The sequence below is a fragment of the Branchiostoma lanceolatum genome, chromosome 19 (genome assembly GCF_035083965.1).
Source record: "Branchiostoma lanceolatum isolate klBraLanc5 chromosome 19, klBraLanc5.hap2, whole genome shotgun sequence".
NCBI classification, from domain to species: Eukaryota; Metazoa; Chordata; class Leptocardii; order Amphioxiformes; family Branchiostomatidae; genus Branchiostoma; species Branchiostoma lanceolatum.
The window spans coordinates 12,002,586-12,028,205 of record NC_089740.1 but is presented as its reverse complement, the minus strand read 5'-3'; the positions used below and the strand labels follow the sequence as shown (position 1 = coordinate 12,028,205).

The following is a 25,620-nucleotide window of genomic DNA, read 5'->3' as shown; positions in this document are numbered from 1 at the left end:
CTTATAGGATTCAACAATTGAGGTCTCTACAATGATGCTAATTGGTGTATACAACTCTAAGCTACTGAAACTTGTGACCTTTCCCCTCAAATAATGAATCTATGGTGATTACATACACCAAAAATGTACAGTTTGAGTTAAGGAAAGAGTCTTACTAAAACGGAGCCTGTCTCCACTTCTTCCCATATACAGCATCATGTATCTTGTCTCGACTGCCTACGGACGAAGGATCACCATAATGACCTAGAAAAAACATATCATAAATGGTCAATAAAAAATCATAGACATATTACAGTGAAATAACCTGTGTATCATTTGTTTAATGTGATAGCCATCAATTTAATGTAAAAACCATGGTGTAAAAATCATGATTCATAAGTAACTCAGAGAGAACCAAAACTATGACATGTATTCAAGCCGTGGTTCATCCATGATTGTGGTATGTGCCAAAACCATGACTCCTTGTGTTTAAAACCAAAACAATAGAACATCCATACCTAAGTCACATTAAACTGAGAAATGTCTCAACAAACATGTCGTTTTCAGCTACTTTTTGTCAGGACTTTGACAACTAATATTACATTCAAAGCAAACAGAAACATTGGTTTTCTTCAGTCATTTATGACAAGCCAACTTTTATACCGAATGGAACTAGTAAAACAAAAAGATATAGACAGTTTACTGTGTATAATTTACTATAATGACCAGAAATATATCACACTAGTAATGTCTATACCAACCATTCGCATGGTATCTCTTGCTTTTCCAGAAATATTTCAGAAATAAATGAAATGCACCAAGCACCAAATAGTATTATGCATGTGCTGCAAAAAATAATGCAAGGCATATAATAAAATATATCACCTCTATGGTACTTAAAGCAAGCATTTTGTCTGCATGGTATAGAGATCGACAGGGACACCATATAGCACAGACATACCACAGAGTGAACGTGACCTGTGTGCATATTGTATTGTGCTGCTATAGTAAGATGTCAGCTTTCAAGAGAGCCTATACCTACCAAGTTATACACTCTCTTCACCTAAAAAGTGCTAGAATTGTACTGAGTTTCTCATGATCAGTTAACATCCTTTGGGTAAACTCAAAAGTCTGCAAAAGTCAGCCATTGCAAAAGCACCAAGATATCTGTAAAAATGTGCAAGTTCAGTGAGGCATACAAGCAAAAAGTGCAATTGTCCTAGAGGGCCCCTCATTGCATTGAAGGTACCGAAGGACTCAAATCAGCAGCTTGAAAATGAAACAAGCATCTACTAGCAAGGGGACAGGCTGACAGGGCATCATGCATGTGACATAGACTAGTCACTACCCACCGAGCTGATTCAGCAACTCTTGTCCAGGGATAGGGGGCCTTGGGGGAGCATCTACAAATGTAGACAAGTACAACTTGGTCACTACAAGTCCAACATGTTGATGATTCAGCCCCTTGTAATTTTTCTTTGTCTGGTTTTTATTTCAGGTCAAAATTCTTTCATTGGTAAAATTATAAATTAATACTGTGGGCTTACATAGATGAGAGAGGCTTGCATACTCTGGACTGTGCTCGAAGAAATCACAACAATAAGTGAGTTCATGGTACCAACTGAGCATGTACAGCAAAATGCATTGAGGGTAACATGTCAAAGGTGAAGGCCCCGAACTTGACAACAGTTCTTGTCTAAACCATGCTTTATTCATGTCCCGAAGTGTTTTGTTCATGATCAGGGGCCTTCAACTTTGACATATTATATCTTGCAATTTGCATTTTGCTGTCTGGGCTAGAAGTTAACGGTGTCCCGATGTCCTGGGGCCACCAAAATTTGATCCGGGACAACTCAAAAATCCATTTGGGACATCTTTGGGACAATCAGGGCTCCTGAGTGCATCTGATATGGAAATTAGGATGTGTGCCTTGAAACTAGGCCGTGCATTTGGAACCATGAACCCACTTATTATTACACAATACAGTGAGACATCACACAAACTAGGAACTGCTGTCTTCATTGTACCATTCCAAATGTCGGGGTTTTACATGATGAAAGGGGTTGAAGGGTGTAAAATACCTGCTTGCAACCTGTAATTTTGCATGTTTAGTTCACAAACCTGCAATTTAGCAGCTGAGCATAATCATGTAGCTTACACATGATAGAATGATGTAATTTTATTTTGTAGAAAAAAATTCTCCTCTCTGCTTCAAATTCAGGAACAAAGACTTTCCTTTCGAAGATTTGGCAACAGTTCATGATAATTGCTATAATTGGCTGATCCATACAAGCCTTGAGGCATGTCACTGGTTTTAGGTAAAGCAAAGCAAAGTGCCAGTTAAGTCCTTTTCTTGGAATTGAAAATGATTCGCTATTGTGTTGTCCTTGTGATTCCTGTTATCTTGTCGTCTTACCGACAGTGCTAACCAAAAGCAGTTGCTGTTGTTTAATCACTAAAATGGCAAATTTAAATCCTGGGATTTGTGCAATCAGATGCAGGGGATTTACCCAATTACATGTTTTGTGTCGTTTTCTAAAATCTTTCTATACCAACTGAACAACTAAAAAATCAGCAAACAATCTCTAATCCTGTGTTGACAAAATAAAAGTATCATGAATATCAGAGAAATTCAACACATGCAAACCTGTACTGTACGGGATAGACTTCTTAAAACAAAAACTAGACTTTTTACATGAGCACTATAAGGAACAATTTTGTATGGTAAGGTGACAAGAAGGTAGAAGAGAACATACTACCTCATCTATAAAGAACAGACATATTGCATTATTAGAAAGTTTGCTTAACCTTCTCCCTGCTGCCTAAATCTGTAACCAATAGAGAATGGGGTGCCAAACGGCTACTTAAGCGTGCTAAAGGTTAACACATTGTACCTACCAGAGTCGGTTAGCGGGGTGTCGAGTCTGGGTAGCGGTGGTCGCGGTGGAGCCTCGTCTACGTACGGCGACGTTCTTCTGTAGTTGTCGTCGGAGAAGGGGGACTGGGGGGCGTCCATGGGGTCTGCCTGCAGGGGGGATTTAGCGCTGAGGGGGAGGGTGGCTGCACGGTCTGGACTGGAGTCTGGGGACAAAATATGGAGAATGTAAATTTGAAACAATCGAGAAGACAAGGTATGGGAAAAACAATAATCTCAACAGAATTCTTGACTGTATACAAGACTGCACAGGGCCCATGTACAGGTTTGATAAAGGAAATACTGATCAGAAAAAAATGATACTCATTTGCCATGCAATGTAGAAATAAATCTGAATCATTCTATCACATGACATGCACAGAAGGAGGAATATGAATGAATCCATTCTTCCATACATGACTAATAACTCTACAAGCAAATGGTCAGAAATTTATCAGTTTGACTTAATAACACATAACATAACGGTCTGGACTGAAGTCTTCACACAAAACATGGAGGACAAAAATTTCATTTGAGAAGATAAGGGACAGGGAAAAGCAATAATCTGAACAGAATTCTTGACTGTATACAACACCACACATGGCCCAGTTGATAAAGGAAATACAAAAGTTTTTGGCCATGTAATGTAGGAAGAAATCTGAGGCATTGTATTACATGACATGCATAGAAGGTTGAATCATCTAATGAATCCATACTTCCATACATGTCTAGGTAGTCACATATGATTGACAATGACGCTACAAGTAAGTGTATCAGCTTGACTTAACAACCTGTTAAGATAATGTCCATGAGAATGGCCGAATCAACAGAATTTGCATACATATCCCAGATGACAGTGCCCAAGGCATGTTTAACAATAACGGTGCCATATCACTAAGGGTAAAACACAACATGTTTTTCTACACAACTCTTCTGTTACCATACAGCACCCAAAACCTGGAGGCTGAAAGTAGCCCAAGATTCAGGACCTACCATACGGCCCCCTGTCTCTGGGTAACGACAGCTGGCTGCCCTGGAGGGGGGAGGCTGGGGGGGAGTCCCCCTCTGACTGGACCGTCAGGACCAACTTGTCCTTCGACTTCTCCAAAAGTTTCTTAGCCTCTGTGAAGGACAGGTTCTCAACCGAAGAGTTGTTGATCTAAAAAAAAAAAGAATCAAAACATTTATTAATCAGTTCTATGTAAAATTAGGGATTCACAAAGAAGTGAGGAAGTTGTGTTGAAACATTGGTGAACAAGATGGTAGCACCCTTGGCAAAATAGCCTGATTGGTTGGACTTGGTCAGGTGACCAAAATGAACAGTTTGAGTACTTCGGCTGGGTCAGGAAACCAAGATGGCTGCCTCCCTGGTCAGCAGGTAAAACAAAACAGTTCAAATTAATATTTCTTAATTTCCTCGCTGGAATATCTTCCCTATTTTCATAGCCTGCTTTTCTTGTCTGTCCCTAAATTTTTAGGATGAATGACTCACAAACTTGTGACAGAATGAGATAACAAGTAGAACAGCTGAGCAGGTTTAACTTGTAACTTTAAATCATGTCAACCACAAGTAAACGGGTTAGTGTCACAGTTACTGTACAGAGGTACAGACCTAGCTGACATGACACTACTCAATGTTTTCACACAAATGTCTTTATTCATTAGTTCTTTTGTTTTCTTTTTGGCAAAACCGCTTGAACTTTTTCCAGAAAAAGATTCAACTTGCACTGTGGCTGTAGGTACAGAAAGAAGACAAAATTCCTCAATAGATTTACTTGAAGACTGTGGGCCAAACAATTTCATTTCCTTGCTTTCTCCTGCAAGTTTGAGAAAAATAATTGAAGATTACGACAAATCTAACTCTTTCCCAATCAATGTTTAGAACAGCATTTGCCCAGAAAAACATGTGTATACCGTGTGTTACCCAAGCGAGGAACAATATGCAGATAAGTTTGAGGTTATAAAATTAAAAGTTATAGTTACCTTGACGAGCAGGTCTCCTTCCCCCAGCTGGCCTGACTGTGCTGCGAGTCCTTTCTCTGTTACTTCCTTTACATACAGGTGGTATCCTAGCTTCATGCCATAGTCTGGAACAATACAAGAACAAGCATTCAATAAATCAATCAGCCTATTCAGCATTTCACTACTTCTTAGATTTTCCCTTAAGAATTAAAGGAAGGACACTAAACTGGAAACCCACCACAACACTTGCTACATTTCCAACTTTGATAGAAACTTTATAACTTCCAGGTCAACTCAATTCTTTTCCTTGTGGTTTAGATATTTTCGTGAAACAACAAATTAAATAGGTATAACACAATCTTAGTTAGTTTCAATCAAAATCTTAGTTTTAATCAAATTTGAGATCCTCTTGTTTCATTTCCTTGCATGAATGCCGAAAGTCCAAATAAATATTTTCTATACTTTTATAGTCAACATTGAAGACCACACGTTTTTATTTATTTATTTATTCATTTATCAATCTTTAGGGTAGTCCCTTCAATTAACAAGTAACTGATTTCCAAGGGAGCCCTATTACATAACCACAGAACACAAAAGGAATAACTTAACATAAACTTCATTAGTGACCTGATTTTACATTTAGGTATGCAGCCTAACTTTCTACTGACCCATTTTCTATTGCAAGAACAGACTGTTATCTACAAGGCCTTTCGTGACTGACCTTCCTTCTTCTTGGTTCTGGCCAGAGTGACTTTCTTGGTCTGTAGTCTGTCATCCGGTGTCCCTGGCACCGTGACAACATTCCTTCTCTTGACGACCTGTACACAACCAAGACTAAACATGTTAGGATGACTAAGCAACATCAAAGTCAAAACTAAATTCAGTCATAATTTCAGACATGTTGTACACCTAAAAGTTGTACCATTAAAAAAAAAACTGCCCAAGAATTGAACACCGTCCAGGGTATCCTACTGAAAATTCTAACTTTCTTAATGCTACTCCTCACTCTCAAATTGAGAAGCAAACTTCAAATGAAATATATTCCATATACATGCATCATTTTTATGCACATTTTTCATAGTTTTCTGGCACTGTTGACGTCCCAACAAAGATATTATTGGCCACCTGAGCACAAATGAAGGCATCCACCGCAAAAAGCAAGTCTAGAATGCAGGATTCTTACCTATTCCTCATGAACTGTTGAGATTGTTGTTATCTATTTTTACCTATTGGTTGGGCTGTTCAGCACGCACAGCCAGGGCTGCCCAACTAGTCTGTGGCTATTACAAAGGGCTAGCTGGGCCTAGCCCTAGAACAGCACTGTCCATGCTGTTATACTATAGAGACCTGTTAACTAACTTACAATAACAGCGCTGTCTCTGCTGTCCTTCAGGATGTTGACAGCCTGGCTGTGGTCTACATGGTCCAGAGATGCCCTGTTCACGCTCACGACTCGGTCATTAACTCTGGAATATCAAAAATATTTAAAAAACATGTAGTTAAATTCTGAATTTCTATTTCAATTGATCTTGAATCTAAATTGTACAAAAAAAGCGATCAGAGATGGCAGATTCCATCCACTTATAATAGATGGAATGCAGTTTTAAAAAAAAAAGTACTTCACCAACAAATGTTACGCCAAAAAGCAATTACTCAAGATATGATTTTGGAAACGGTCAGACGTTTCAAGTAGCATCCACTACTTTTCGTCAGTGACTGTGACAACAAATGTTGTTTACCTAAAGTAAAGTTAGCCTCACATTTGAAGTGCGATGATTCTTTAGAATGAGTCATGAAAATAATGAATGAGCCAGATCAAGAAAAGATAGCCTCACATTTGAAGTGAGATGATTCTTTAGGATGAATCATCAAGAAAACAAATGAGTGACTTACTTCAGTAGCCCCTCCGCAGGCCCCCCTGGTAACACGTCTGAGATGACGATTGACGTTTCCCCACTTGTGAAGTGTGGGTTGTCTCTGCCTCCACTTACTGCTATACCAAAACCATACCCTGGTGCCTAAATAAACAACAACAACAACATAAACAACAACACAATGTGGGTTGTCTCTGCCTCCACTTAAAAACCAAACCCTGGTACCTAACAACAAAAAAACAACAACAACAACAGCTGTCAGCAGCACAACATTTACTTCATGAAAATCCTTTTCCTAGAATGCTAAATCCTATACGCTCCCCTTAAGCCATCCACAAATCCTACCAGCGCATGTGACATTTATCTAATTGGTGAGGTAAATCTTACTTACCCTGTTGATTGTAAAGCTCAACTGTTCCCAAACCACTTGTTCTCTCGCCTGTAAAGTATAAAAACATAGTCATCAGTCAGGTAACGGTCTAGAATTAACGGTCTTCTTTGCATTTAGTCTGTATAACGCAAACTCCAGCTGTTTGGGGTTTTTTGTCCCCTCCCCGCAGTGAGCGGTTACAGGGCGGCGAGCGGTTACAGGAGGCTTGATTTAAATCAGGCTTTGCTGCATTTATGTATGAGAAGTCGTGGGTTTACAAAAACTTGATGGATCCTCTATATTTCGACTTGAAATATCAACCTGCAAGCTACAATCGGCAGGAAAGATTTTGAACTTGCAGATGAACACCTGGGCCACATATGGTCAAGAGCAAGCTGGAATGTGTTAAGGGAGGGGTTATTCCCTTAGGGGTGAATACAACCTTGGGACAATGCGTTACCACATGGACACCTCTATTCATGTATTAGATTAGTTCTTTAAAATTGATATTAGATATTAGAAATGCATGTATTTCAATTGTCAAGAACAGGCTGGAATGTGTTAAGGGAGGGGTTACTCCCTTAGGGGTGAATACAACCTTGGGACAATGCAGTCTTGTTACCACATGGACACTTCTACTCACGTATTAGATTAGTTCTTGAACATTGATATTAGATACTGTATTAGAAATAGTTCACTTGTTATGTATCTACAAGTTGCCATACATTATACCTGTTGCAATTGTCGCGCAATAAAATTCTTTTTCTTTTATGTCTTCAAGTTCAACAACAAGACTTAGTATAGATAAACCTGTACAACTACAAGTGATCATTTATACTTACGGACCACCTGGCCAATGTGACCACTTTTTGGTGGTCCTTTTGGTAATTTTACAACTGACTCAAGTATAAAGAATCCTGTCTATATTGACCACCTGTCCACATAGGCCACATTTTCCCGGTCCCCTGAGTGGTCTTCTTGCCATGGGAAGTTTTGACTGTACAACATGTATATCTGTTCTTGTGAGTTAGTAATAGAAAAAACATCTGGCGCACAGCATAATATTGTCATTCCACTGTAGTGTATAGCAGCTGGGAACTACTATACCACAGGGACTAAGGGCAGTCTGGTTCTAACAGTCTGTAACACATCAACAAGCCATCTACACAAAGAGGCTACAGACATAGTACAGTGTGAAATACAAAGTTGTTTCTCTGTATTGTTCTCGGTGTTCTATAGAAAAGAAGACAAGTGTATTCACACATTTGCAAACAATTTGTTGTTAGTATAAAGAGGGATATCAAGGAACAAACCCAAATGGATCCTACAAACCAAATTGCTAACAATAAAAAAAATCTCCCCTATCAGTTAGTCTTCTTGGTTCCTTCCAAAATGTCAGAGATTTATGAGTTGCTGTTGACCTCCCTTGACCCTTGACCTGTCTGAGTGGTGGTGACCATGAAGAGGACCTCGCCACAGGGTTAAACTGACCAAATTGCCTTTTCGCTGACCATGATTCATAAAGCATACATTCAAGTTCAACTAATACCACATGCCAAGCTTAAAGTTAACTCTTCTTTCCTTTCTTTCTAAGTTCCATCAGTGGACAAAATTTAGCCACTAGGGGCAGACAGAAATTCCAACCATTCTGTCCCACTTGACTTCTACAAAAATAAAACTTTATGACATGACAATAATTGCTTGTCAACAGTGCCATAGAACAGTCACTGAAATCTGGCCCCCAAAATACCGTGAAAATGGCATGATAGACGATTAGGAAGTTCAAAATTCAACCAAAGCAATATTAGGGCCTAAAATATGGAAATAAAAACATGCTGAAATCTTTATGGTAGTGACATTTACTAACACTATTTAGCACATTTGAGTAATAACTTCATACTTTGAGCATTTTAAAACCGCCCCAAAACGTGCCGAACAATGATTCCCTTAGTTTCGCGAGCCTACAGAAACTCCGGCGACGATTTTCAGTGAGTTCTCACATCACAACGACGTCTATTTTTGCATGATGGATGTCGCAACACATTGTGATAGTGTTGTTTGAACTAATCATATATTGGAATTACTTCATTAATTGTACTTTCAAACTCCGATTTTCGGGCCCTTATATTGCTTGGGTTTCCTTTAAATCTCACAAAGTTACTGGAAAACAAAGGCTTCTTTCTCTTACAACACAACCCAAGCTATGACCTATTTAACACAGGGAAGGAAAACCCTGCCCCACTATTCTACAAACTGACCTGGAAATGAGATTTTGGCTGAAGATGAGACCTAGACTGATTCTTCCTTGTGGATGAACGGAATACATCCTCCCATAACTTCTTCATGTTGGAAATTCACGGAATGTGGAACGAAAACCAAGTCCTCTACAAAATACACTGAGACAAAGAAAAAGATCTTGGACTGGAACAGTTGTCAAACCCATGGGATAGTAGGGGAGGGTGTAAGGTTACTCTCAGTCCCAGCAAGGGCAGGGTTCACTTCCTTATAAACAACGCTTCAAGAGGACAAAATGGCAACAATTTAGCAAAGAAACAGTAAAGCTTTGCAGCGATTAGTCACTGAAGAACTGACAATGTCTAAACATCTAACTATACAAATCTTTACCTGAATTGACGACCGAATAATTCCAGTGAACCAAGTCAGTGGGGTGTTGGTCACACATTTCCTGGGACATGTGTATATTTGGGAACAGGTCTCCCGAAAAAAAGGTCACGACAGCAGAAACGTTAACTCCATTTCATATCTATCACTATCAGTGGAATTGGAGTGGTAGAAATTCTACCCAAGGTTTTTTCCAAGATTTTTGAAACATCATTTTCTGTTACATTCTGGTTTGTTTTGTATAGATGATAGCATGTATTTTTGACAGGGATCCTACCATATGCTGCTGTCATTTGTAGTGGGTGACCTTTGCTATCTATATCAACATACCAGGAGATTTCCTAAATTCTGACCTAAGAGGAAATGAAATATGATACCACAATAGCAATGGGTTGAGTAATAGCAGAGAACTCAGGACAACATAATTTATGAGAAATTCTAATAAAAAAAAAAAATTCATCAGTACCGTTAATGAAATAAAGCTCCTTTCTACAATTCATAATACTTCAAAAACGCAACCTTGTGCGGTAACATCACTCCAGTTTGCAATTTTTTGTACAGTCGTTAGAGCATTTACCAGCCAATTTTACCATCAATTCCATCAAATTTGTCCATAATTGCAAAGTGCTCGGATGAAATCTGCCAAATCAACATGTAGGAATACATGTAGGCCTTTTACTTAGGCCATACCAATCAAACTTGTTGGTTTTCGGATTTTGAATCCTGGAATATTGTCAGGGACATACAGAAAAGAATGTACCAATTTTGCAGCTTAGGCAGCAAATATAAATGTAGTTAAAAGTATCCCTCCGAGCCCTTTTTTTCCGTAGTGTCTGCTAAATTTTTACTTTAAAATGTCTTAGAACCAACAAGTAGGTAAATAAATCAGAAATACAATCTACCTACCATTTCCTGGGCTGCTAAAAAATGGGTGTGTCTCAAAAAACAAGAAGGACACAGCTAAAAACTGTTCGACATTTTTCTAACAGCTGGACTATGTTACAACAATCATCCCATACACACTTGTCGACAACTACATCCTCACTGGTAAAATATTGACCTGTATGAATGTATCTAACTTCTCAAGCATCCAAAAAATGTTTTCTTACTGATCAGCCAATCACAAACCTTCTTATATCTGGCTGCAATGACTCACAAACTACATCCGTAACAGACAAGCAACCCCATTGGTTTGTGAAAACGGCAACATTCGAATATAGCAGGTTTTAAAATATCATTGCGATAAGTGTTGATGAAAGCAATAAGACAATATTGTCCGAAAATGCTGCTTACTTCTATTGTCTGAATATTCTGCTTACTTCTGTCTTGTACTTTCCTGACATTTTCTACTTACTTCTTTCTCATCCTTTTCTGAATGTGCAAATGTTCTAACCTCCATTAAGTCGATTAACATCAATCCACTGGGTTACATAAGTTTGCCACTTTGAAAAACTGGGTTTGAGAGATCTCTAGTGCAGCACCCCCAAGGTTTGCACAGTTTAGATCTACGGGAAGTCGCATTATACTGGGGAACATTGGGTTGGAGATCAGTTTGGACGTATCTTTTCAGGGCGAAATTATGTACCCTGGTGGAATTATGTTAGTACTTACTTTTGTCTCAACAAATGTTCTACTTATTTCTGTCTTATCCTTTCCTGTATGTACAAATTTTCTACTCACTTCTGTCTCGTCCTTGCCTCTGCGCCTTTCCCTTCGTGTTCGTGTTTGTCTCTCCCCCGGCGATCCTTGTAAACCCTGTGACCCACCAAACCTGGAGGAAAAACGAAACAGATGAATGAACAGATACAGTAAAGTACTTTGCAGTTTGCACCATCCCCTTTAAAAAAACTCAAGACTACCTGCATTATATCATTGCAGTGTGGTAACATTTGTAGTTCGATTCTTCTGTTGAAAGATCTTCGGGAAGGCAATGACAGAAAAGACCGTCGACAACAACCTAAAACAACTCTACAACAACCTACAACAACTCTTACAACAATTCAACATTTTCTGTCACACGACAGCCGAATTTTGCACAGCATACCAACAAAAGCCCAAGGATTGCCATCAATTTGCTGTCCTTAACCTTTTGTACAACAAATATGACCAAGCCCCTTGGAATATTTGCAAACAATTTGCTAACTGTTTACGGCATCTTCTGACCTTGACTCAACACTTGCTGGCGCAAGCTTCAGATTGGGACAAGAGAAACTCCGGTGAAAAACTCTGGAACGTAATCTTCGTGAGGACGCCATAGTTTCACAGAAACGTTCCTGCTACGCCTGGCAATATCTCACCAACACCAAGACAAGACTTTCTAGTGGCAAACAGAACTCCCGAATGGATGTGCGACAGCTTCCTCCCAATGAAAATCTTCCATTTGTTTTTCCAATTTCAATATGCAAAATACATTAACGCTGGAATTGACGTTAGCCTGGTGTAATTAGTTAATGGGAAAGATGCTATTATTTCATTATTTCTGAGTTGTGAGGATAATAGAAAACACCAGAAGACAGATGGAACTGTGGTTTTCCATTAGTAGTAATGTTTTACACACAATCACCATGAAACAAAGTACCGGTAATCAAGGTCACACCAAGGTTACCAGGGACTAAGTTTTCTTGTTTTGTATACAGGAGGGATCGATTCATTCTTTCCCATATAATGGTTCAAGGTTTGAAAAATGTTTTTCTTTTTTCTAAACCCTAGAACTGCATAGTAAATGTATTGGAAGCCAAACAAAACAGGTGCATTAGAAGGGCTGATCACCTTAATTCATTCTTTCACATATGATGGTGCAAGGTTCCAAAAATGTTTCTGAGGCCACACCATTTTAATTTCTTGGTTAATGGAATCTAAAAGAAATGCTAGATTGGAAAATCAGCAGGAAAACAGAATCTCAGAGGAAAGTTTGCTATAATTGAAAAAAAAAATCCGTCAACCAAGAAATTAAATTGGTGTGGCCTAAAGCTGCAAAGTACATGTAAATGTATTGGAAAAAAGACACAACAGGTGCATTAGTAGGGCTGATCACCTTGAAAGGTTTAATAATTGGATCCCACTTCAGAATAGGATAGCTAATCCAGCTTAGACAAGATTAAATCTGGGTTGCTTTCTGGTAGAATATGTTAAGACAAGATTTTCAAATCCAGTTCAGCTTATATCTGCATACCGACTAAATCTGGCTAGAGCTAAATTCAATACAGTTTCAGGGGTTCATCTAAATCAGGAAAGAGGGGCACCCTCATGTTTCATCCCAGCTCCCCCTTGTCAAAATCAGATTTTAGCTTAATATGAGCATACAGCCTTCACTCAGCAATCGATTCATCCATAAATACATAGAATTCGTTCCCTCGCATGTGTGTGCTCCCTCTTATTCAATTTTTCTAGAAAAACCCCTGCAGTTTGATCCAAACCCGCTAGGTGGTTACATACCTTTGTGTAAGCCCCTGACTCGGTTTGGTGGACAGACTCTCTAGACTCGCCAGAGCCCGGTCTCTCTCATGCTTCATCTCCTGGTACTGTTTCATGGCCGTGTCTCGCTCTTTCAGCGCCAGGGCGTTCTCCCGTAGCACCGCATCTCGCTCCTTCAGCGCGAGCTCGAAGCCGAGCTGTAGCGCCTTGGACGGAGACTTTTCTTCTTCGGCTTCTGACGTCACATCTAGAGAGAAGTAGTAAATCAATCAATCAATCAATCAGTCAATCAATCAATATATAAATTGTTTGTAAACATCAGGGTCTGATGCATGGCAGCAGACATGCGTAGGTCTCCCCACAGGTTGTCTACTTCAGGTGCAGACCCTCCAGGTGTAAAAAGACTTTTTAAACATTTGCCAGAGAATACAGTGATTCTTTAAACAATATATTGTGAGTTACAGCTCATAGACAATACATAACAGCCTACATGCATATTGTATTTTCATACATTTTCTCAAAGATACTTTTGCCTTTTGTGAGATTTCTGAAGGTTTTAAAGAGAATGAAAATGTTACATTCCATTTTCTTGAGGCTATAGTATAACATCAAAATTTACACAGTCATAAGCCTCGGCCCTCGAGCGTCAAACCTCTGAACATAAAAGAACCCAACATACTTCAAGAAGAGTAGGGGTGCTTTGCCAAAAACGTGAGCCGTAGCGAAGCCGCATTGCACTACCACTAGCTACTTGAAAAAGCATCACGCTTCACTTCAAATGAGGATGAATGCATTACTTTATTAATAGTGCAGTATTAAAAATGCAAAAGTAGGCTATTCTAGTAATCATAATATTTTCAGGACAGCATGCATACTCGCGGTAGGACAAATTTACAATCAAGAACAAAGTCAAGAACCTCTGTTGTGATTGTTCACAATCTTGCCACCTGGCTACATGCCATTTGACTGCAACTTGCAGTTGCAGCACAAGGTACAGTAGGACAAAATGTGCAGTAACCAGTGAATGAAATACAATTACTAGTACGTACTTAGATTTAATACAGGTACATGTACATGTATGTAGTTACTGTCTTAATGTATAAGTTCTATTGCTTAGAATTGTATTTGTGGCAGCAACAGATGTATATTTAGGCTTGAGCCTGGAGGGGCTAGAACCTGGTTTCTCTCTTCTTCACCCAAAACTGGATTCTTGACATTTCAGCGAATGATTGCTATCATATGCTGGGGTCGTGATATCTGCTCGGTAATTTTGCACAAACCTTATAAGTTAGATGTAGCCATACAATTACCTTTACTGATACGCTTTCAAATTTGTGATTTGAAGTTTTCTTGGTGGTTTTTAACAGCATGTATGGAAATGTCAATTAATCAATTTGATGTTGTCACTGACGAAAGACAGCGGATGCTGTCTGAAATGTCTGACTGTTTCAAAATTTAATCCAGTTGCTGGAGTAACTATTTTTGGCGTATCTTACTACCTGGATGTCTAACCTTCATCAACGTAATTTGATGTTTGGTTAAAGAAACGGTTAGATTTCTTGCCCCCCTCCCCCCTTGGCAGCTTTCTTTGGTACTGCACTATTCTACATTTTTCACAGGATTATCATATAAAATGCCTTTGTGAAAAAATCTATTCATATATACAATAAAACATTATCTCTTGAGAGAAAATTGTTGATGTTGAAAGTCATTTTGTACTTGTACATAACAATGAAAAACTGTGGTATACAAATTACAACAGAGAAATAATCTTATCTATTTAACCCTGCTAAGTGCTAAATAAACTTTACTTGATATATCAAAATATGAAATGAAACATAATTACTTGGTCGGCAGTACTATTACAACCTATGAAGTTATGTGACCAAATACTTAAGTGTTGCCTTCCAAACTTCGTACTAGTTTACCATGGATGTGATATTTCAACATCTGTCAATTTGATTTGCAGTTGGACCATGTACAAATGAATTTTTACTGTTGACCCAACTTTACATGCTAACATTTGGGAGAGCACCAGAGGTCATTTTGTGGTTTCAAATGGCTGTTTAAGGATGTGTCAAAATTTTCAAATATCGATTTGGTAATTTGACTGACAATTACCCCAAAATCTACAATGTCAAGTATTTTATTATTGTACATTTCATGGGTTGAAATCTGTTGTCTATAAAATCAATTGAAATCAGGGCATCTGTTGTTGACATCAATATAAAACGTTTGCTTTATAAAACGTTCGCTGCAGCATTTCCAGGTTTTGTGAATGGGTCAGCAATCACATGTACTTGAAAAAAGTTACTATCATATTACAGGTATGTTTAAAAAAATCGATTCTCAAAGTATCAGAAAACATCAGATTTTGTATGAAGTAGAGTAGAGTAGAGTGAAACTGGAGAGGTTAGGTGGTTGAATTTATCGCAATGCATTTCATCATCTAAGGGCAATAACAACATAGTGATTTAGTGAAGGTCGACAATTTCGAGTAATTCATCGTCACTCCCCCATACTGACCCTCCCATAAATACTCTAATTGAATGATATATTGCAATGTAAATTAAGCACTATAAATAAACACTTGTGGGATGGGGGAAGTGTTCCAAAAACATCATAAAATATTAGACTAAAACAACAAGTAATGGAATCGAACGAATGTATTATAATATCTTTTAAGCCAGCGGATTGAATTTTGTAGCATTTGTCAACAAACCCTTGTGTCAATTTCACAAACAGATACAACACCAAAAGTAACGGTAACAGCGTGTGGGGTGGAAGGGGTGAAAGAGCTCACAACTATCGTAATACTTTATCCAGATCGCCAGGGCGAGAAATAGGGAGATGATTTGGGGTTGTAGATATGGAAGATTGCCAAAATTCCTTCCAAAACTAGCTCCAGAGGATGTTAAAGCGATTTTTGTTGCAACATTTCTGGTTTGTTGTGTCCCTGGTGTATACCGAATCCTAGTCAACTCGCCCCAAGTCCAACTCGCCCCAACTATTTACTACCAACTCGCCCCAGATTAAAACTTATCAAAATTGGTTTTATACTGGTTTTATATGCATGAATCCTACTTGTAAATATTACTTTACGTAGTAACAAAACCTTCTGACTTTAATTTACCTTTTTTGACGTATTTTGGCAACGAACTCGCGATAGGTATTCGCTGGCGGACCCGGTCGGCATATCGGCCCGCCATGACACCGTGCACGGCCGCTAGCTCTAGTCTCAAGCATGGCGATCCAAAAGACTGCTGAGGTCTATGTGCTAGGAAACTAAGCATCTTCGAGCATGAACTTGAATAATAACTTGAGCCAGCAGTCAGCCATGCTTGAGATTACAGTGAGCGGGCGCAGGTCCCGGTGAACCGGCGGGCCGACATGCAACATGGCCCGCCGGCGCTTCCTGCATCCATCGGCGTTAAATGCCGACCAGAGAAGAGAAAGTTGAAATTAGAGTCACAAGGCTTTCTTAGCATGTCAATCAATATTTAGAAGTGGGATATATGCATATGAAGCCAATCTTGATAAGCCGCAATTTGGGGCGAGTTGGTAGTAAATTTTTGGGGCGAGTTGGACTTGGGGCGAGTTGACCTGTTACCTGTATACCCACCCACCTCTGCACAGCGGGAAAAACTACTCATTATCATACTACTCGCGTCGCTCTAAATCGTTTGAGGGGCCCAGAAATGAGAGTTAGGAAATGGTACGAAGTTGTGGAAGAGTCGGAGGGTTTCCTTACCGGGGTTGTCGAGTAGAAAGCACGTCAGCAGGTGCGGAAAGCTGTCCTCCAACGCCGAACAAAATTCCTGAAACGCCGCGGGACCCTTCCTCGAGAGCAAGTCCACAAATACCTCGGTCTGTAGCTGCCGGGTCCTCTCGCTCAGGATCTCTCCTTCTTCTACCAAGCTGAAGACGCCTGTGTAGACCAAGGAGGGGATGATCTTAGCCACGTCTAAGTCTTGAACGATCGCCGCCCGATGTTTTGCTAGAAGCCGTGCATGGGTCGTGCTTCTCCCCGCCATTGCTGCGACTTACTACACCACAGGAAGTGCGCCCGGGAAACGGCATAATGTAAACAAAGTAACAGTTCCGGTACAGAGGAATGTATTATTCATGGTCCTGACTCAAAGTTATGTGCCTTGCTCACAAGTTGGAGTTCTTCCCACCTCCCCCGCCTCTGGTTGGACGCCGGTTGATTGATTGACAGAAACAAATGATTGATTGACAGAGACAAAACAAAGCGCGCGAAAAGTGTTTGATGACGTTTCTAGCCTCAAGCTGCACACGATGACAGTAAAAACCATTGGTTGTGAGAAGAAAAGATCTTGTTTTTGATGATGGAATGTAACGTTAACTTTGCTTGTGATGACAATAAACCTCATTGCATAAAGTTTGTAAGTCTTGAGCAGCCTCCTATCGAAATATATCAGAACTACAACCTTCATCAGTTCAAGATTCAGAAAAGCCATTAGAGGTTCCACGCAAAACGATATATTTGATACCTTCGTCAATCAATACCGGATGCGTTTTAAAGGCCTTTAAACGGCGTAAGTCAGGGTACGAGATACTCAGTTGTCCCACACGACCATATTTGGTAGTTTCAGTGGTAATATCCAAGGAGATGTAAGAATCCTGCTTATTCTCAATGCTTTACGCCTGTCACTGCATCATTTAGTCCTATCTAAATTTTATTTTATCTTATTTCATTTTTCATAGTATTGCACATTTTAACGGTTCACCTCCTTTAAGAAAATGAAGAATGAGAATGAGCCAGATCTTTACATCTGCTTGGAGATTAACATGCAACTATAGTACTATACACATCTCTTTGAGGGGCCCAGAAATGAGAGATAGGGCTGGGTACGCCAAAGTTGCACGACACCAATAGAAAGGGTAGACTCTTAGCTTTCTATTGATGTATAACATATTGGGGGCATTTTGGAGGAAAGGAACCATAAACCAGTGAAATAAAAACAGTACCCCTTGTTTTAGAGGGTCTGAAAAAGTTGGCACTGAGAAGCTGTAATGGTGAGAAAACCTGACAGCTTAAGCACTGCTCGGTATTGTTGAGTCGTTCCGTGCCAGGCTGGAGGCCTGCCCGCCTTAGCCCGGAACCTCAACTCCCCCCCTACTATGCCCCTGAAGGGGTTATTTGGGGGCAACACCTATGTAGATGTAGATGTATTCCTTTAACCTTATCGCCGTGAAAGCTTTAATTCTGAAAAAGTGAAATGTTGTCATGTACCAAATGACTAGACAGAAGAGGAATAAAAGATCTCTTTAGTAATACTGTGTAAAAATCGGCGAACCTTGTCTCTGCAATATAACGTTATTGGTTTGTAATATCCGCAGATGACCGCGCCACTACTATGAATTTGCACGGTCGAGGCCGCCACTGATCCCAACCCGACGTTTTGGTCTTGGCCACATTGTCCCCTAAGTATCGGACTCTCGTACATAATTGTACCGTCAAGTCATTGCTAATTCGGATGCCTACCTTTTGGTATTCTCGAGTATCAAAGGGCCTTGTTGGTATTCGTAAAGGATAGACTAGGCAACATGGAGGCGCCTCGGCTGTCAGATCAACACAATGCTCATGTCATATCTGGACGATTACGCCAAAAGACAGTCACATTACGTTAAGCAATGTTTAAGTTCGAATTTCGAAAGATTGCAGGCAATGAAAGCTATACAATTCCGTGAAAATTGCACATTTTCTCAACCTCTGTCCAACCATCCAGCAATAGAAAGCAATTCAATGGTCACATCTGATAAAATCGGGCAATCGCTTATCATAGCGCGTATCAAAGGCGTCACTTAGCGGATTAAAATAGAACGGCACATCAGTAATAGCGTCAATACGATTTTACACTGTATGTTTAACAGAGAGCCATAGCAGCCCATAAGATAAATGCCACAGATTGACAAAAAAAGCGTCCTTGTAGATGCCCATTGATTGGCCAGCACGTTTGATATACGGGACCAAGGTTAGATTTACCTGTATGTATATATTTTATGAATGCTGATTGGTCACAGGTAATGGCGAAGTTAACTAATCAGACTAGACATTAGAAATGTAATGGCGATGATTAGAAATTCATAATAGACTTAACCATTTCAGTCGCCGATCATCACATTCGTTAGATTCAAGATACTTACTGTCATATTCCCGGATAGCAAACATATGTCTACACTGATTGGTTAATGTATTCTATTGAACCAATCAGCAACTACATCACATACTTGCAGTTCTAACTCATTCCGCTGAGTGGCGTCCTTGTACCGCAGCGAGTTGGAGACGAGACTTGAAATGAACACCATAAATCAACAAACGAACAGATGGTTAAGGAAGTTTTACAGAGGCAACTTAGCAGATGTTTGGTGCAATTGCTTCCAGATCTTCCAGAAATGTCTAAATGACGCTGACAACCGTCCAACCCCACATGGTGTTGAGCTTAGGTGCCACTACATGTATTCATGAATGTCTGTGACCAGGCCTGTGACTGTGACTAGTACTGTTATACCCTGGAATCCAAACCTACTATAGCTCCTGAGAGAGACTCGAGAGCTATAATAGGTTTGGATTAGGCTAGTACTGTTACATGTATTGCTCCTTCATTTTAGGACATTCTTTAGCCGTCATTGAATTGTATCGTTAGACTTATTTGGTAAACACGTGATGTCAGCCTCGTGTTGTCCTATCTGTTTGTGTGTGAGTGGGCGAATGAGTGGCACTTCCCATTGTCCTTGAAAAAAATACATAACCAAATTCAAGCCGAAGACTGAAAAAAAACCGTGCCAGCGGACTCCTGCCCCTAGCCTGTTATCTGCCGCGTGAGCCGCTGGTTCGAGCTCTCCCTGTATGGTATACTGTACCGCACAGCGAGAGCTCGAACCAGCGGTTGCATATGCTGTGAATGACCAGGAGGAGTGCTAGTGACCAACCAACTTGAATAGCTACCTTGTACCAAGAGGAAGAAGAAACCAAGAAGAAGAAGTAGAAAAGAAGTGCACATAACTATGTCTTTGTACAGGCCTTGGTTGATATTTTTTGCTGTTTTTTTTACCGAAAGTTGTCGCAATGGCTTTGATTTTAGAGAGCTTTCCTCAATGCGCGTCTCTATTTCTCATCAGATGTCCCTGTTTTTATGATCCAAATACATTACTGTATTAGACAATTTTACTAGTCCTTGAGACGCCGTTTTGCATATGAAAGTAAAGGACGAACACTTCTGACCAATCACTGTTTCGACCAATGACCCGAATACATAACTGCATCTATGTTTTTGAGTATATGGCAGTAAAACAAATTAATCGATTGACGCAGTTTTTTTATAATAAATTAACTGTGTGTACCAATCAGTTTATATAATGGCAATAAAACATTAATCAACTGATGCAGGTTTGAATATTAATAACGAACGACAATTTCTGACCAATCACCGTGTCTGACAAATCACTCAAATACATAACTGCACCAGACAATAAAATTTGGCGTGTACACATGTTAGGGAAAAAATAAATTAAACAACATTGGCGCAGTTTTGTGACCAATGACGAGCGAACAGTCAGTATAAAATCTATTTGCTGTCAGCCCCACTTACCCATCACCACAGACGTTCTGAGATTCGGCACCAAATAAGGTTAGCCGTACGCCTATCCCTTCTATCTATCAGGTAAGATGCTTAGAAGTTGCATATTTCATATTAGGCCACAGCAAGTAAATTTTATGGATGACATCCTCCGCAGACTCCAAAATTAATGAGATAGGGCGGAAAAAAACAAGGCGGGCAAAAAAAAAAACAAGATTCCTATATTTTCAAATTTTGAGATCGTAATTCTTGTTAAACAAGAATTGAGGGGACGAAATATGATATCATGACCAACAGGTCTTTTAGCTGTTTAGCCCTGTATTCATTCATATGTAATATAAAACCTCCTTGATTCAACAGTAAACATGTCCTTGTAGATGTGTATACATCTCAATAGACTAACTACAACAAATGCAGAAAAGAGCTTGTTGTACCATCATCTGAAGCAACTACACTGGCTTTTCATATGCGATGAAACACCTTGTGAATACAGCTCAATTAACTAGACCCCCCCTCCCATTATTTATATAATGTCCTTGCTAGAACAAATGCAGAAAACAGCTTGTTATTATACCATCATGGGCAGGGACTACACTGGGTATTCATATGCAATAAAACACCTTAGACTGTAAATGTTTACGACATATTTGCCAATTTTTGGCATGTTGACCACCGTCGGAGGGCAATGAAATTTCTTGTTTTTTATTTCGAAATCAGGCGAAAATTAATGAGCGCGCTGATGTCATCCATAAAAATTACTTGCTGTGGCCTTATGCCTATTTTGTATTTTGAAATGTTGGCACTTTTGTAGTCTGTGTAACGCAAACTCCAGCTGTCCGGGGGTTTCTCTCCCCTCCCCGCGGAGTTTGTGGTCTGGTTGCTCTAAGCCTGGAGAGCTGTTATCAAAAATGGTAACACCAATCAGAGGGCAGGATTTCAGCTAGGCTCCCATTGCCATAGAAACAAACCTAGTTAGCATGTCTGTTAGCTGTCACACAGGCAGACGGGAGAAAGGGATGGGAAATGAGATCCAGATGTTGGGAGGGTGAGAAATGATATGTATCCAAGCCTGTTAAAAGGGATTTTACACCTACTTAGTTTATCTGTTCCTTTAGAGGCAGACAATGTCAGTTTCTCCCACATCAAAAACCAAGTTTGAAAATCCAACAAGAAAAGACTTGACTGCCGAAAAATGTTCAAAGTACAGAGAAACAGCCTGTGAAACTCTCTTCCTACCACCTGCAGATCAGACATCTGCAGCTGTCAATCACTGGATAGCAACAGCAATAGATCCTTAGCAACTAGAGTCTGGCCTGTGCTGGCAGCTCTGTGGGCTGATGACAGCTGCATAGATTATCCATATTTAGAAAGGAGGATTCCCTTGAGTTAGCGGCCATAGCCATCAAGCTCTTGGGTTGCGAGGTGGTTACAGGGCCGCGAGCGGTCACAAGAGGCTTGATTGAATTCAGGCGTATGTCTAAGGGCCTGGTCACATACCTCATACAATCGTCGTACGGTCGCAAACTTAGGGCATTCTCGGAACAGTTGTGCCGCAGTGTGTCTTGTAACATGTGTTCGACTGTCTTGTTGCAGAAAATGCTGTTTTAGATCCTTGTCAGTATCATATATTCTCCAAGCAGAGGTTTCGATAGGGGGGCTAGTAGAGTCTTGGATTTTGAACGATTGAAAGGAGGGCACCGTTAAAAATACTGGACACTCCTAGCCCCCCGATCGAAACCTCTGCTTACAGAATACTGACAAGGATCTAAAACAGCAGACAACATTGTTAGTGGTTGTCTCTGCCATAGCACACTTAAAGATTGTACTACATCAAAATCGTACGATCAACTGCGACAAATGTGACCGCGCTGTTAGAGAGGTAGGGACAGTTTCAAATCTAATTCTTTCTTTATTTGTTTGTTTCCATAGGAAACCTCTCATTGTGGTGGAGAGTACGCTTCACGATTTAAAATGGAATCTCTGACCTCCTTTTTCCTTTTTATTTTGTTAACAACTGCCATTGGAAGAACGGTTGATTACACAGGGCGAAACTTATCACGCGTCCCGATAGATAAAATCAAATACGCCCTTGTCGTACGACTAACAAAAAACAACATAACCGACCTGGGCTCATTCAGCTCATCCCCTCAAATACGATATCTTTACATCGACAACAATAAGGTAAACAACATTTCGACGCAAACGTTTGAAGGGTTGAAAGAGCTACTTTATCTTGATCTCAACAAAAATCACATTTCTTCCCTTCGCCAGTTCACCTTTTCTGCACTTTCGATGTTGTTGGATCTTTACCTCACCAATAACTTCATTTCTACCATATCAGACGACGCGTTTTATGGCTTGGCAAACTTGCAGTTCCTAGATCTTTCTGCAAACCGTCTATCTAATTTTCCAACGCTTGCCATCAAGCTGGTCCCTAGTAACCAGCTCTCTACGGTTATGCTTAGAGTCAACAACATCAGTCAAATACCGACAGACATACTAACACTACAGCCTTCCACTTCTTACGATCTGCAAGGCAACCCCTTGAGTTGTCAGGTTGAGCCAATAAATCCCGGGGGTACAAAGCCGAACACTTTTGGATTAGCCTATTACACAGTGAGCACAAAACATCATAGACCTTTTATTCAAAAAGTGATGTTCATCAGGGAACGTTATAAATACTTTGGCGTTCGTCCACCTATTAGATATGTAGGTGAAAACAATAGCATTACAATATCTCTACCATTCTTTAGATCTTCTTCAATGTTTTCCTACTATTGGGATACTCCGACCGGAAGATACCAAATGAACTCTTTAGAAATTGCAGCAGGAAAAGTTACTGTTCCAAAGTTTCGCGTAATAGACTCTGGCCTGTACACTTATGTAGAAGACGGAGGTGATAACAAAATGAAATATGATTTGATATTGTGTGCGGCTAAGCCTCTCAAGAAGAAAGAGCATCACCATACTAAACTACCCACAATAGAAGAAACACAAGATAGCAACAACAGTGACGCTAGTACTTGTCTCTCTTCTAAAAACCAATCTTGTTGTCAGTCACAGAATCAGGAGTTCTGTGTTGTTGGCAACTTAACTCTACAAACAAACCATGAACGTGGCCATAACGCATTGTCAGTGATTGTACCTGTTAGTATAGCCGCAGTTCTTATATCATTCTTTCTTGCGGCTGTATGTTGGTGGAGAAAATATCGCGCTATGTTCAGCCCCCAAGCCCCTCACACCGTGAGTGCAACATGGTATGCGGGGACACAAGCTGTGTCTGTCCGTATCTCTCCTCCCACCGTGCCTGGTTCTGCAGGACGTTCGGAATCAAATCAGAGCCAGTCGTTTCTCCGACGTTCGGTTTCGCAAGAAGGTCAGTCAACCACAGGAGAGGCACAACCTAGTTTGGACCCTCCTGCAGTGCGCATGCGCACAACACAAGTGCAGATTCATCCTCACCTATATGAGGATGCATCCGAGCATTGTGGAGACGATGAGGATGATCATATTTACGCCTCTGCAGAATCGTACCCTATCCTCGGCGACAACGTAAGACAAGAAGCTGGAAGCGCCTTGCTAAATAAAAATCTATCGCAAACAATGTCTGCTCAACCTGTTTCTCGTCTGAAGGATATCGTGCCGGGAGTCGAAGAAAGGTTTCACGGGATAGAAACAGTAAACAGACTGTACGAACAAGCTGCAGATCAGAGTCAATTCAACATCTCTTCTGCGGATGGTGTCAATCAAAACGAAACGACGACCTCTTCTCTTTCGAGAAGTAGCTTATATGGACGTCATTCTGACAATATGTGCCATGATACAACATACTCAGGTCAATATAATATTACAACAACTGATACTGCGGGGGGTGTCGATCAGAATGAAACTCTCGCCTCTCTTTCGAGAAGTAGCCTGTATGGACAACATTCTGACAATATGTGCCATGATACACACTCGGGTCAACACAACGTCACAAGTACTAACGTTACAAATGACTGTGCGGCGGGAAGTAGCTTGTATGGACAGAATTCTGGCAACGTAACTATGGCTCGTGACATTACCGGAACTGAAAATCAAACAACTGAAGTAGTGAACACCCTGTATGAAAGTACTACTGCAACTTTAGAGTGACTACTATATGTACTATTTCTTACTTAGATGTCTTGACGGTGAGGCTGGCGTTTTTCTAGTTGTAAGAGTATCGATGAAATCAAGTCTTACAGCTTTATATTTCGTTTTTGGTTTTCTTCTTTCCTACCCATTTCAACTTGGAAAGCTCCCCTATACTTTGTACCTGTATTTAGTATGTAGTCACACAAACGCCATATGGATCTGTGCTATGTTGGATAGTGAAAACTTGTGTTCTATATAATATGTAACGTTAAGAATGAAAATTTAGGAATGTTGACATTTAGGCAGGTTTAGACGGCAGACACAAAGCTTTGTGACTAGCCTTTGTTGTAAATGTGCAACCTTGCACTAGATCTAGAGACATTGTTATAGATTCCCTACTAGCAAATGTGTATTTGTAAGTATTCTGTAATTTGCAAGGTCTATAATCATCGTACCGTTTGATGTAATATTTCAAGTGTATTGTGGTAACGTCTAGCTTTGTTTTGCAATTGGAACTCATTCAGCTGGGGGTATTCAATCATTTAATGTAGCTGTACAGACAAAAATAATAATGCCATACCTCGTTGTGTGTGGTATTATATACAAGAAACTATTAATTGGTGTGATGATTGATTGAAACTATATTTCCGGTTAATTTCATTGATTTGTCTGACATTTTGGTTCCATTAATATGCATGTCAATGAATACGCGATGTTGTGAATACAATTTCATATGCATGTTAATGAATATGCGATGATGTCAAT

The 25,620-nt window shown here is 40.0% G+C and overlaps 1 protein-coding gene across 5 annotated transcripts in view; it reads right to left on the bottom strand.

Moving 5' to 3' along the window:
• Positions 1–17,203, bottom strand: part of LOC136426002 (tight junction protein ZO-1-like) — a 36,325-nt gene extending 19,122 nt beyond the window's left edge. For 3 of the 5 annotated variants that reach the window (XM_066414920.1, XM_066414921.1, XM_066414922.1), the window contains exons 1-12: positions 16,887–17,203; positions 13,157–13,382; positions 11,402–11,492; positions 7,121–7,168; positions 6,749–6,873; positions 6,219–6,321; positions 5,577–5,673; positions 4,877–4,980; positions 3,887–4,052; positions 2,878–3,060; positions 1,332–1,382; positions 156–243 (exon numbers count right to left, since the gene is read on the bottom strand). In XM_066414920.1, coding sequence (XP_066271017.1) covers positions 156–243; positions 1,332–1,382; positions 2,878–3,060; positions 3,887–4,052; positions 4,877–4,980; positions 5,577–5,673; positions 6,219–6,321; positions 6,749–6,873; positions 7,121–7,168; positions 11,402–11,492; positions 13,157–13,382; positions 16,887–17,169 — 1,565 coding nt within the window. In that variant the 5' untranslated portion in view covers positions 17,170–17,203. Of the gene's footprint in view, positions 1–155; positions 244–1,331; positions 1,383–2,877; positions 3,061–3,886; positions 4,053–4,876; positions 4,981–5,576; positions 5,674–6,218; positions 6,322–6,748; positions 6,874–7,120; positions 7,169–11,401; positions 11,493–11,884; positions 12,028–13,156; positions 13,383–16,886 lie in introns of those variants that run through there. The other 2 variants (XM_066414923.1, XM_066414924.1) reach the window with 2 other exon arrangements.
• Between the last annotated feature and the right edge of the window lie 8,417 nt (positions 17,204–25,620).